This window comes from Camelina sativa, chromosome 7, assembly GCF_030686135.1.
Source record: "Camelina sativa cultivar CO46 ecotype springtype chromosome 7, ASM3068613v1".
Classification (NCBI taxonomy): Eukaryota; Viridiplantae; Streptophyta; class Magnoliopsida; order Brassicales; family Brassicaceae; genus Camelina; species Camelina sativa.
In genome coordinates this window covers 31,670,723-31,683,850 of record NC_141886.1, presented here as the reverse complement: position 1 = coordinate 31,683,850, position 13,128 = coordinate 31,670,723, and the positions used below count along the sequence as shown (strand labels likewise).

The 13,128-nt window shown below is 37.1% G+C and overlaps 2 protein-coding genes and 1 long non-coding RNA gene across 13 annotated transcripts; 1 reads left to right on the top strand and 2 right to left on the bottom strand.

Annotated features, from left to right (window-relative positions):
• Positions 1-225: 225 nt before the first annotated feature.
• Positions 226-5,914, bottom strand: LOC104752567 (uncharacterized). 10 transcript variants are annotated; one of them, XR_015562593.1, is made up of 20 exons: positions 4,818-5,914; positions 4,360-4,738; positions 4,168-4,255; positions 3,906-4,087; positions 3,691-3,827; positions 3,549-3,615; positions 3,292-3,451; positions 3,123-3,228; positions 2,970-3,045; positions 2,710-2,897; positions 2,405-2,565; positions 2,204-2,309; positions 1,927-2,131; positions 1,539-1,801; positions 1,343-1,464; positions 1,117-1,261; positions 942-1,034; positions 783-856; positions 649-702; positions 226-548 (listed from the first exon to the last, which is right to left on the bottom strand). XR_015562593.1 is itself a non-coding variant. In XM_087459858.1 (20 exons), exons 1-20 carry the CDS (start codon positions 5,768-5,770, stop codon positions 314-316), a joined length of 3,789 nt encoding a protein of 1,262 aa, XP_087315984.1. In that variant the 5' UTR covers positions 5,771-5,914; the 3' UTR covers positions 226-313. The 10 variants fall into 10 exon arrangements, 3 of the variants coding, with proteins under 3 accessions (XP_087315984.1, XP_087315985.1, XP_087315986.1); XR_015562596.1 differs by having other exon boundaries at positions 2,710-2,890; XR_015562595.1 differs by having other exon boundaries at positions 2,715-2,890.
• A 147-nt stretch (positions 5,915-6,061) lies between these two features.
• LOC104703480 (glucan endo-1,3-beta-glucosidase 14-like) lies at positions 6,062-8,350 on the bottom strand. 2 transcript variants are annotated; one of them, XM_010419508.3, is made up of 3 exons: positions 7,856-8,350; positions 6,609-7,654; positions 6,062-6,443 (listed from the first exon to the last, which is right to left on the bottom strand). In XM_010419508.3, the coding sequence occupies exons 1-3, from the start codon at positions 7,941-7,943 to the stop codon at positions 6,387-6,389; spliced, it is 1,191 nt and encodes a 396-aa protein (XP_010417810.1). In that variant the 5' UTR covers positions 7,944-8,350; the 3' UTR covers positions 6,062-6,386. The 2 variants fall into 2 exon arrangements, with proteins under 2 accessions (XP_010417810.1, XP_087315987.1); XM_087459861.1 differs by having other exon boundaries at positions 6,609-7,510; positions 7,856-8,226.
• A 1,581-nt stretch (positions 8,351-9,931) lies between these two features.
• On the top strand, positions 9,932-10,770 carry LOC147941920 (uncharacterized). The gene is made up of 2 exons (XR_015561442.1): positions 9,932-10,094; positions 10,229-10,770. It is a non-coding gene; the product is annotated as an uncharacterized LOC147941920 (long non-coding RNA).
• Positions 10,771-13,128: the final 2,358 nt, after the last annotated feature.

The following is a 13,128-nucleotide window of genomic DNA, read 5'->3' as shown; positions in this document are numbered from 1 at the left end:
ATCTGGGTTAGTAATGGTATTTTCTTAAAAAGTAGTAGTACATTTCTCATAGTTTTGGCTTCGATTTTGAAAATCCATGTAATTTCTTTTTCATCCCAGCCTCCCAGGGCCTCTTCAGAAGGTACTTACATCTACTTTTCGGGATAAAAGACGTGCCCACACCATTTTTTCTGTATCTTATAAATATGGAAACTCAAAAAGTAATGGCTCTAACAAGAGGTACGATTTGTGTCCTGTGAAACATAATCAAATGTTAAACTTAACTGATTAGTTAAAAGACTGACCATGTAATGTTTATAGTATACACAAGTTGTCAGTGAAAAAATGGAGGTGAATCCATGCATAGATGCACCAGCTTCCTCTGATACAACTCGTAGCTTTCAGTAATTGCAATCACGTCTTCATTCTTTGAATCAATGCTCCAACTCTCTGCCAGAATTTCTTGGCAAGCCATAATGAAGAGAGCTGCTATCTCTGGCCGCTCAGCCTTGCGAAATGCTGCTACAGCTTCCTCAAACGCTCCTACTGCTACATATAGTATCACACCCCTGAAAATTCCAACAATTTTTATATTAAGATTACTATTTTCGTCATTTCTTCTATGGAATACATTATTATATCTAATGGAAGAATACATTATATATTTACCTCCAGAGGTTGTGTTCAATGTTCACGACGTGACCTGCCCACCTTTGCAACACCCTGAGTTTCAATTACCAAGAGTTATTTTGATTTGATTACCTGTTACGACCATGGATATAGATTAAGATTAGCCGACACACCTGGCATAGTCAGATCCATTTAAATGCGTCGCTGCCAATGTTGCAGAATCCGTCCAACAACCAGCATCTTGTAACTGCAATGACCACACGCATTAAGCTAATCTTGGATCTGAACTCGGCTAAGATTTTTTCCACAAAAGTTATAAAAAGAAACATAACCTGCGAGCATGCTTCTTGGTATCTTCCTACTGAACAAAGAAGATGAGTTCCAGAAAGTGACCTGTCTGACCTTACCATGTTGGCTGCAACTACCTTCATATGAAAATAATGTCAAGGAAAAGCCTCCGGTTCTTGATATATTCACAACTAGAGATGAAATTTGGCATCTTACTACCTTCACCGCTAGCTCAACGAGGGATTTTGACACAGTGGAAGATAAAGCAACAGCACGCAGGGCATTTGGATAGAAATAAGAGCTATCTGGAGAAGTGGAGAGTAAGAGACTCACTGCACCTTCCAAGTTCCCAACTGAAACAAGTCTGCTCATCAAAATCACAAGTATGTTAACCTCAAATCTTAATTCAAGTATACTCATTGTCTGAAATGGGATGAGGACTAACTCGTGTACTCGTTTCTGAATGGCCTCTTCCCCTTCTAGTTTCTCATGCCACGGGATTCTCTCATTAGCGCATAACCATAACTCTTTTTGTTCAAACGCCATTAGTCTGAGCTGACTTTCACTCTGTTCACCAACCAAAAATTCACAAGGGTAGAGCACAAGGTAATCATTTCTAGTTATTCCACACTATGACTAACCAAGGAACAGTTCTTCTCAAATCCTGAAGCTGATGGTCCCTTTGATGTAGTTTTGCTCAGCATAGATGTCTCATCAGAATGCTTCTCCGGAGACTTGCTTGCTGTTTTGTTGACTACGTGGTTCATGGCAGAAGGCAGTTGCAGCCAAAAAAGTGCCTCAGAAGTTTCTCCAAAAATTGCAGCAGCGAAAGCAAATCTTGCAGCACAACCCTTATTAACTAGACTAGAATATAATTTTGCTTTCTCATCATCGAGTAGGCAGCCTTTAATTAAGCCCATCAGCATTTTGAATATTTTTTGTACAAAAAAAAAAGAAGAGAAAACATCATTAATCATGAAAGGACATACAAAAACGTTTTATGGAGAAGAAATAACGATGAAACGCTACCTTCTGAACGATATGGTTCTAATACTTTAAGAAACATTTCCAGCACCGCAGGGTCACCGATTGGTGGGAAATCAATCATGAAAGTGCGAAGATCTTTAGAAGAAGTAGTTCTTCCGGGAATAGAATGTGGTCGCTTGTTGATACATGTACTAGAAGTGTTGAACCAAGATGGCTTTACGCCCAACTGCAAGATCATCCGCAGTGCCTACAAATAGACTGTAAGCTATAGTACTTGTGAGTTCTGATCAGCGCAAAACCAAACATAAATTAACCTTACCAGGGCATGTGGTGTGGGGAGGAACATAGGAGTGCATAAAGGCACAGGACGAAATCTGACATTAGAAGGTTTTGTATGGGATATTTGGGTCGTCATTTTTTCATCTCTGTATGCATTCAGTTAAGGACATCAAGAACATTCTTCTCTGACTTCACAGGCTATTGTAAAGGTTACACTCTAAGAAACATATACATCACTTACACATGAACCTCAACCAAGCGGAAGCTACCATCAGTTCCAGCAACGCACAACACAAGGGAGTCAAATTTGCTAGTTCGCAGGGGCAGCCAATCAAGTTCAAGTATAAGGGTGCCAGGAATTTGAGGCCGCATAAGAGAAATAGACAAAGGATCTGGCGAATCCTACAATGAAAATACAAAGGCCATGGCTTAATTTGGATATGAAAAATTTACAAGTACAGCTATGAGAAAAAGTGTTAACTAGACCACTATTATGACATATGAATATAAGACCTCTTATAACAACGTCTAGAAGTTACAAGAGACCTTACGAGGTCGTAGATGGAGAATGTGTTGTCATAGAATAGCACTGTAATTCGTCCTCTGCTAATATCGCCAGCAAAGACAGGTGAAAATCTGATCTTCTTTATTCCTTCTCTGCATGTGTTAAATGAAGAGGAGTTACCGGATACTACATCCCACCACCGTATGTTCCCTAACTTGTCACCTGTGACCTGTTAAGTGAGTTTTTAAAAGATTTTGCTTAAAAACAGCGAGAGATAAAATCAGAATGGCAGAATACATACAACATGAGGTATGCGATATGCCATAGCAGTTATTAACCCATCAGAAGAAACGAAAGAAGATGCCGGCCATTTTGGTCTTACAAAAGAAACGAAATCAACAAGTTAGAGAGTATGAAAGAAAAAACTGTAAAGTTGTTTTCCTTGAAAAGGAACCTGAAATCTCGAATTCTGCGCCCGTAAACTTCAAATACGCCAAGTGCACCATTTACTAGTGCAAATGCAAAACTTTCAGAAGCATCATCTTGAAGTCCATCAGCACCTACAGATTCTGTAAGAATTCAAGTCAAGGGAAATGACCAAGTTGTTATAGAAAGTCGCTTACTAGTTTCTGATGCTTTTGGAGTTCCAGTGTCATCTGGTGTGGCATTTGTTTCCTGGTTATAAGACATCGAAGGTTTCTTTGAAAGACTCTTTTGATCTAATCTTGCAATAGTTGGGAGAGTCCATTCTAGAACCGTGAAAGGGAGAGCTAGTGATCTAAGCTACAGGAAATACAAGTCATAGCAATGTGTAAGTACAAACCCATATTTCATCATAATTTTCTTGACTACTTGTATCACTTGTAATAACCCAACTAACCATCACAGGGCTTTTAGTCATTGCCCAGACTTCTACTGGAGCATCACGGAACAAAACAAGAAGATACCTGAAAACAAACAAGCTGTTCAAGACTTTTTTTTTTATCCTTTTGTAAAGCCTCTGAAAAAGTAAAGAGACCAACCTCCCAGAAGATGAAGCCCTAAGAGCTCTTATAGAAGCTCGCTCTGGTCTTTGCAAAACTCGAAAGCCCCTACTGACCCCACTTCTAAGACATGTGACGACGAGCTTATTAATATACCCACCTTTCCGTTTACTCACCTGACACCGCAAAGCAACATTATCGTGTTCATGTAGTGCTATTTAAGGATCTGATGGAATAATTTTCCTTTTTTTTACCTGACTACAAGAAAATGACACGATTCTCGAATTTCCTAGCCAATTTAAACCCCTTATACTACTAGTGTGTGCAGAGAAACTTGTTGCCACTGCATTTGCAGACACATCAACCACATCAATTGTGCCAGCTTCAGTTCCCAAAGCTACAAGAGGAACTACTACAGCAGGGAAATTCCCTCCACCTTCATGCAAAGATATATTCTTATCCATGAACTTGAGATTTTCATTTTTATTTAACATTTAAAAGAACGATGCAACTCACGAGCCAAAGTCGCTGTCATGGAAGGGGTTGGTACCGCAAGCACAGTCACTGTAGACGAGAGAAGCTGAAGTTGTCCAACTAATTTGATCTGTATTAATGATATTTTTGTAAACACAAAAAAAAAAAAAAAAAAAAAAAAATCAAGAAGGGAAAAGATAAGCAAAACAAGTTTCCAAGTCCGTCATCATAAACCTCGAAAGATGTATTTGGGAGGAGATCTTGACTGTCATAGGTTGGACTGTCTAGAAGCGCCTTGTCATTAGTCTGAGGGTTAAAATTCCCATCCCCATCCCCTTCTCCATTGAAAGTCATGATCCAACTCCATATTTTACCGTCATCAGATATAGATATGAAATGTGTTTTGAAACGAAGAAAAGCATCGTTGTTGAAATCAAAAGAAATCTCAGGCTCCGAACTATCCAGAAGACCATCTGAATGGATAGTCCTCATGTTCTGGAAGGTTGAGTCCAATTGGGAGATAAGAAGAGTTAAAAGAGAGGGTGATGGTACATAATTACCAACCGTTGGTATCAACTCCTCAATTCCACATAAGACATGAACCTGTTCACCTCTACAAAAAAAAAAAAAAATTGAGAGAAGATCACAGACAGAGAGAAACAAAGATGAGAAGAAAACTTCCTGAGGCTCACTCTTTCCTTCGCCAAATGCTGAGCCTGCCATCGAGGTGAAGGCAGTATAGAGCCTCCTGGCTTGGGTCTGGCAAAACGTTTACAAACTTGGCGTAGCCACGTGGTAATGCAACTACGTACAAGGCTGCTTCATACTTCAAATCAAACACGACAAGCTCTCTGGGAAAGATGGCGAAAAGAATGTGTTTCCAATGCGGTGAGAAAGAAAAATTTGCGGAATAGAGAGGAAAAACGGCTGATGCAGGAGACGACGTTGAGTGACTGCTATTATTAGCAACGACTTCCCGTTCTAGCTTTTCTAAATCACTGCAATCCGTTTGGATATGAAACTCCTTCCAAGGGACGTCATTCTCAGTTACCCCAAGAATTTTCACGGAAAGAAGAAACCCTTTAAGGCCAAGGACACAAAAATGGCGGGAATCAAAGGGATCACAATGAATGCAGGACAAAAACTCAGGCTTTGCGTCATACTTCCAGAATAATTGTCCAGAATCCGTGTAGAGCGAGAGAGATGAAGGACCAGAAATGGCAGCAAGGACATAGGATTCTGGCCGAGCCAATACCCAACAGAGGTCCTGTATGCCACCGCATCCAAGGACCTTCCCTCTAGCATTTTCACAAGTTTGTTCAATCCACAGGCGGATAGAACGCAGGCGGAAGTCAACCAGAGCAATGCGGCCGAGGTGATCACCTACAGCTATGAGGAGATCAGAGTCGAAGAGATTACGCTGGACAGGAATAGGAGCCCAACGAATAGAGGTAATCGTGGAATATGCACAAGAGATAGGGGAAGGGAGAGAGACGGTCGAAATGAGCTGGAGGGGTCGTGTGTCAATGAGAGAGACAGAAGAACCAGAGGCAAGTGCCAGGAGGCCCGAGGCGCTGAGGTCAGCGGCATATAGGTTGCTCCGGGTCGGTGGTCCGGGAAGAATACTCTCGGAGGAGGACCACATTTTTTTAATTTTGTCGCTCTGAGCATTGTGGAATTTGTATGTTTTGTGTTTGGAGGGAGAGAGAATTAGAGGCTAACGAGGATGCGCTTCTCTTTAGGCTGAAGACTCTCCATAACTGAAACCACAAACCATTAGGATCTTTTTTTTTCTCTACATTACTTGCTACACTATCAGTCGCTTCCTATTTTTATCCTCTACTTCTCTACCTCCACAAAACCAGTCTTATAATACACAAAACTGTAGCAGAACCGAAGGGCCTGCCAGATCATGAAAGATTTGACTATGATCTCATAATCTCAAAACCGACGTAGACTAATCAGAAACACAATACATATTCGTAATCCCTCATATCCGTTGATGTCCTCAGTATATACTCCAACAAATCTAACCAGAGACCCAAATTGATGTATAAATTTGTTTACATAAGATGTATATATATATATGAGATTTCCCAATGATAACTTTCTGAACACCCATGGGTTATACCATGTATGATGATAATTCCAGCCAATTTTGCGCTCCTACCATTTCGTTAGCCTCTCAAACCTAGTAATAATTGCTACAAATGTATTACAAATCCGAGGATCCTAGCACCAAATCTCACACATTTCTCCACTTATATCATGAGGAAAATCCAGACAGAGATGACCAATGCCACATAGTAACGGGCTGCCTGCAACAAAACACAAAAGATATGATGGTCACTATGCATTTGCTTGCATCTGAATATACAGTCTGGATAGAGTTTCAAAGAGTTTAATATAATAATACAGAATGGCTATGGTCATTGCAAAACTTACAAATATACTAGGGGCGTCTTTAATCACAGAATTCATACCTTGGATGACGAGATGAGTGACTTGGTAGCATCAGACTTTAGACTGTTGAATCCAATGTCATATGATATGGTTCCATCCGGTTTAAAAAGTCCAAAATGTGTTTCAGAACTCTTTCCAGGTTTTGAGTTTTCATTGAACAATGCAAAGATATAGGCTTTGAGCACCATTTTTGGTCTAAGAGGTGTCCCTTTCTTCTTTGCAAGCCTCTTCCTGAGGTTATAGTTATAGGTTCTTGCGTTATCCGGTGTTGCTGCAGGTTCATCAGAATCGCCTTTAGAAGCCCACCCAGTTTCAGTGATCATTACCTCCATCTTGTTGAAGCCAGCATCTTGCAGGGCCATGTAGGCGGCATCGATCTGAGCATCAAGCATGTTGTCATAATGTAGATTGGTTTTGGGGTCGTATATGCCTTCCGTTGGCCTGAAGAGAGCATAGTTGATGTCAATCTCTTTCGGGTTATAAGTGTAGGCCAAAAAAGGGTACGCGTTCAAACAAAAAGGAGAGCCAATCTGATGAAAGAAGTCCAAAAGTGGCTTCATGAACTGAACAACGTTCTCTTTAAACACACAAGACGATGGCGGGTATGAATCAGCAAACACAGCCTGTGAGTGAGCTGTGGTGATCTGCACCGTTTCCTCAAGATTCATTTTTTTCAACGCATTGTAAACATTTTTAGCAGCACCAAGTAAGGCTCCGGAGAGCTCGGAATCACCGCCACCAAGGACTTCATTACCAATAGCGATACCACGGATCCGAGTGTTGGGTAGGAAAGACTGAACATTATCTTTGACCCAAGTGAAAGCATGATCAGCATTAGAACTCATCTCTTTAAGAAACCCATTGGGGAGTCCAACCACAAGATCTAAACCAGTGCCACTGAAAGCTTCAAGGACTGAGTGATCTGCATCGTATATACGCACATTCCGGATTTTAGTTTGCTTTAGAAGTAAGACTACTTTATCCGGAGACGGGATGTTATCCGCAATCCTTCCATAATTTATACCATAGGTTCCAACAAACGCTCCGGCTTCCACTACTTTATACTCTGATTCAAACAAACAAACCTCGTTTTAGGTTTTACATAAACCTAAAAGCTTTAAATAATCCAGGAAAAAAAATCCAAGATCCAACTATGTTGTTTGATCAATCGAAGAAATTAGCGAAACCTACAAGTTGAGTAAGAAGTAAATCTAGACTAAACCTAGATTAGATATTACAGTAAAAGAGGGAAGGAAAGGTACAGTACCTATCGAAATCAGATTGAAGGAGAAGACGAAGAAGAAGAAGTTGAGAAGAAGTGACTTGGAACTTCTCATCTGAGAGAAATTTATCATAAAACGCGAGAAAACAATGTGGAAGAAGATGGAGAGGAGGTCATCGAGAGGAAACGGGAATCTGATTCGACAACGCCATAAGAAAAAAATATATATATATTAAAAGGTTCAGATTCTTCCGATCGAAACACTTTTTTAAAAATTGGTTTCCAGTAAACAAAAACCCCAAGGAAAAAAGTCTACTAAAGAGATTGATCGCTAACGAAGATGATGATTCTTTCTTTCTGGGTTTTTTGAGGTTGATTTGGGGTTTCTTTCTTTTTCGACAGTGTCTCGAATATATATGTATGAATAAGTTGCAATTCTTTATAAAGCTGTTGACAAAAAAAAAAAAAAAAATTGCAATTCTTACTTTTTTTCTTTTTTTTTTTTTTTTTTTTTTTTGTCAGTTTAGCTAACTTCAATTTATTTAAATTCAAAAGAAGTTTTCATTAAGATGTGTTTCGTAGTTATTAAAGTAGTGACGTGGTTGGACGGTGATTTTGAACATTACAGCTAAATCAGACGTGGTTGGACCTCATTGAATCGCTTTTTCTCAAGTGCTTTTTTAGTTTCGCAAAAGGGAAAATTCTCAAAAAAAAAAAATCATTTACTTATCCGAAAAAAATGAACTTTATAACTTCCTTTGTTCCCTTAAACATCATACAAATTCACTACTATTTAGGTTTTTTACTCGTAGTCTTCTTTTAATTACTACTTCCTTTGTTCCCTCAATTTAGAATTTTTAATTAGTATACTACTAGTTACGAATCGCAATATGCTATGATCTCTTCCGCACTTATTCCAAGTGCTAGGTGAAGTCCAACTATCAGGGTTTCGTTCATTGTTTGATACTAGTGAAAAAAGTGGAACGTACGATTGTTCCAGGATCTCTCAGAATGTGGAAGCAATGTTGCAGTGGTGTAAGTTTCACTAAGCTAAGACGATTCCTTGAGGTGATAGGTTATTACCGGCAGTTCTCAATGAACTATGGTGAGCTCACTAGAACATTGATAAAACTACTTAAGAAGAATAGGTCAGACGGTCACCAAAAGCTACTGCCTCCAACCATGCTCTCAAGAAGGAAGTTACTAGCCTACTAGTATTAGTTCACTACAAGAAAACATGGTGAAATATTACCAAATTTTCTACGAAAATTTTGGTAACATAAATTTCCTACCAAAAACTTACGATTATTTTACAAAAAACAGTTGTCGAAGGAAATTGAAAGGATAATTCCTACGAAATCTAATTGTGAGAAATTCGTAGGAAATTTCCTACAAAATTCTTTCAAAACATAAAATCGTAGAAAAATTTGTAGGCAAATGGGACGAATTAAATAGGAAAAGAAGGGCTAGGAATTTGGTAGGAATATTTCTTTCTAATTTCCTACAAAAAATATACCGAAGATATTTTGTAGGAAACTTGTAGAAACGTTTCCTTCCAATTTTTTACGAAATATGTTTCCTACCAAATTCCTACCGATTGAAGAAATGTTTTCTACCAACTTCCTACAAAAAAGTTAGTCGTAGGAAAATTGTAGGTTTTATTTATTAAATTCATTTACTTATAAATTTAAAATCATATATATATATATTTACTTTATATTTACAAAATAAAAGTTTTATCTATTTAATTATAAATTTAAATCTCAACTACTTATAGTTCTAGTTTTGTTTTAGAAAAATCAATAAACTTTTCCAAACTTAATCCTTAAAGTTTTAAATTAAGTTATTTTCTTAATCCCAAAACACTAACCAAAGAATTTATTTATTTTACTCAAATATTAGAAGATTATTTTCAAATAAAATTTTAAAACAAACATTCTGGTTTCCATTAAAATTCCTATAATTAAGGTTTTCTCTCACATTAATATATTAATTAGTAAAAGCTTCTTATTGGCTAATATACTGAAACAAGGATTGCACTGTCCACCGTTGATATATTGAATCCAACGGCCTATATCTTCTTCTTCCTTTCAGTCTTTAGATGAAACACAAGTTCTTTAGTTTTTTTTTTGAAACACAGACTCATGTCGTTAATTTCAGTCTTGTGACAAACGAGGTGATGATGAACAAAGAATTCACCAGTATTTTTCGAGCCGTCGTTCACCACCATCATATCTCGAAGCTTCCGCTGCCGTTCACCACCATATCTCGATCCTCTACAGCTGTGGGTTCTCTCAGTGCCACGATTTCGATCTATTAGACTATTACCTTATTTTTGTTTAGTTTTTTCATTTCGTTGAGTTGATGGAATTGATCGACAACATATTCGATGTTTCTGTGTTTTTGTTTGTGTTTCAGATTTGGATCTGAGAAAAAATGACTGAGCCGACAACCTCTGGATCTGGTGAAAGAGGGTTTGCCTAAGCCGACAACCTTTGTATCTGCCGTGGTGGTTTCCACCGGTCCGGTTTGAAAGGTCTTTTGCCGGTGTTGGTTGGAGGGGATAGATTCTCGCCGGGTCTTTCCAAGCCGCTGTGTCTACCGCAAAGTCGTGGCCTTGAATCCGCCGGAGCTAATGCCCTGACTCTCTGCCTCCGGTTATACAGCAAGACCCGAGCCTCCGATATGATTCCGGCGAGTTTTTTCGATTGCTTCCGTTTCGTAACTGTGTCCTCATTGTAATCGGCACAGCCCTAGCCCATTAAGGGATCTTAATTTTAATATATATAAAAAAGTTAAAATTGTATGGATCGTAAAACTGTATTTGGGATTATATATTGTTTCAATTGTTAATAAATTTTGAATTTATAAAAATGCAAAACTAACTGGAAACGAGGAAAATTAATTGGGGATTTGATCTAGACAAAAGAATGAAGTTTTGGTAGGAAAAAAAAATAAAATTTTGGTAGAAAAATAGTATTAAATGTTTGAAGGAATTTGGAGTGAAATATTCGGAAGGAAAACTAAAGGAAATAATTAGAAGGAAAACCTAAGAAAAAAGTTTCCTTTGAATATATGGAAGGAAAATAGACGATACTGTCTTTCACTGTTCTTTCTTTTTTTTTACGAGATTTCCTTCGAAAATAGTTCTGTAGGAATTTTGAAAGATATTTTCTTCCAAATTCTCACTAATTTTGATTTTTTTGGGCTATTTCTTCCTTCGTTTTTTGTAGGAAAACGGTCAGAAACCAATCATTTTCTACAGTAGGAAATCAATCATTTTCTTGTAGTGGTTCTAACATATTTCAGTCAAAAGTTCACTATTGAGTCAGTTGTATAGGGTATGAGCGTGCAAATGGAAACAATATTACTTGACGTATCACGAGTTTGTTATAAAGTATGACCAGTGGAGTCTTAGGCATCTTTTGGATCAAAAGGTAGCCTTTACTCTTTAATAGAGATGGGCTGAACAATTAATTGGGCTTATAGGATTGAGTACAAACGAGGGGTTGAAAACAGAGTAGTTGATGACGTGATGCTCTGTCTAAGGAAAACCCATTTGGAGAAGATTTAACACAGGTACAAGTCAGTTTCTAGGTTTCCTCAAACAATTTTGAGCGAAATTTTTCAATAAATAAAAATATAAATTGATGTGCAAAATTATGGAAGAAAAAAAAAATTAAAAGAAGAAATCGCCCTCGAAGTGCGGTGGTGGAATTGGAGAGAATGTGGGGTTGAGAGAAGCCATAAATATATGTGATGACACATCGATTTCATGATAACTCCTTGTAACACATCACATGAGCAACTCCGCTTGATTCCAAAACAATCTTCAATGACCAGATTTTTCATAACGATAAATGTTAAAAATTATTTGATTTTTCTCTGTATTTGTAAAATATTTGATTGTTTCCCTCATAACAGAAGAAGCACCGTACCACCCTCGATAAATAGAAAAAAAAAACTAGTTATCACACCTAATTAGTTAAATGGGGTTTTTAATTCTTTTTTTTTTTTGAAAATAATTGATGAGTAGTACTAAGATTTTTATGAACGAGGTTTATTTTTGTCAATTTAGTGAATCTATTTTTTAAAAGTTAGTGACTTAATGGTAAGAAAAAAATAAAATAATAAAAAAAAAAGTATTCAAAATAGTAAGCTGTACACAATGGATTATTTTTGGAACACTCTTCGATACCCATTTTCCAACAGCAGTAATTAATGATAACTAATTTACAATATAAAATCACTGGAATGTTAAAAAAGGAAATAAAATTGTTTGCAAAACTAGGTGTAAACTCCATCTTAATGCAAAACAAGGCTGTATTAATAATAAACAATATACACGTATGTTTACTTTACTCATAGGGTACTCTAAATTGGTGAAGATGGTGTTAACACCGGTAAAATGGCCAGCTTTCACGACTTATATAAATGTAGTGGAAAAGAACATGACAGAATTTTCATTTTTTCATTATTTTTAGTTCTTCGTAATGCTAATTCTAAGGCGGATAATTTAACACGGTCTTCCTTGTTGGAATGCAATCCAAGTCCCACATCTGAAGTTTGAAAAAATTATTATTAATATATAAAGGGTTATGATCAATCTACTAATTGTCTATTGGTTTTTAGTTAGAAGCCCAAAATAAACTCAAATTTAACAAGTTGTATGACATCTTGTTTATGTAATTAATGTTTTTCATTTTGGATAACCAAATCTTTTTAATTTAAATAGATGTTGAAGAAAAAACTAATACACGTGTGGTTAAAAGCTTTATATTGATTTTTAGAACTCTCTCTATCAAACCCTAATGTCCATCCAATCAGCTGTCCAAACTAAAAGAGGTGGACACTAATAATTAAACCCTAATGTCTAATCAGCTGTCCAAAGTAAAAGAGGTGAACTCTAACAAACCCTAATGTCTAATCAGCTGTCCAAACTAAAAGAGACGACAGAACCATTTGGCTCATCCCTAACTAAACCTGAAATCTATTAAAAGGTTTAATTTCCAATGAAAGCAAATAAAAATATTGGCCGCTTGCTTTCAATGCTAGTCCCACCTTTTGCACCCTTCCGTAGCCACACTACTTTCTTCCTTTTCTTTCCTCTTTCCCCATTTCCATGAAATATGTGTATTGATTTTACCATCTCCTCACACCTTCACTATTATATATATATTTTAATGAGTTGGTGATTCATTTCATTATTTAACAGAAAATATTAATTTATTTTTGTGTGTTTTCGTATGATATACCATTTTTTCTAATTTGTACATACAATATAATGATAAGTAAATGACTTTTATTTAACCAAAAAA

Coding starts and splice junctions, on each gene's coding strand:
- LOC104752567 (XM_087459858.1), bottom strand. CDS start 5,770: ATGTGGTCCTCCTCCGAGAGTATTCTTCCCGGACCACCGACCCGGAGC. Junction 2,132..2,203: donor TCCCCACACCACATGCCCTG/GTAAGGTTAATT, acceptor GTCTATTTGTAG/GCACTGCGGATGATCTTGCA. Junction 1,262..1,342: donor ATTCAGAAACGAGTACACGA/GTTAGTCCTCAT, acceptor TTTGATGAGCAG/ACTTGTTTCAGTTGGGAACT.
- LOC104703480 (XM_010419508.3), bottom strand. CDS start 7,943: ATGATAAATTTCTCTCAGATGAGAAGTTCCAAGTCACTTCTTCTCAAC. Junction 7,655..7,855: donor CTTCAATCTGATTTCGATAG/GTACTGTACCTT, acceptor TGTTTGAATCAG/AGTATAAAGTAGTGGAAGCC. Junction 6,444..6,608: donor CACTCATCTCGTCATCCAAG/GTATGAATTCTG, acceptor GTTTTGTTGCAG/GCAGCCCGTTACTATGTGGC.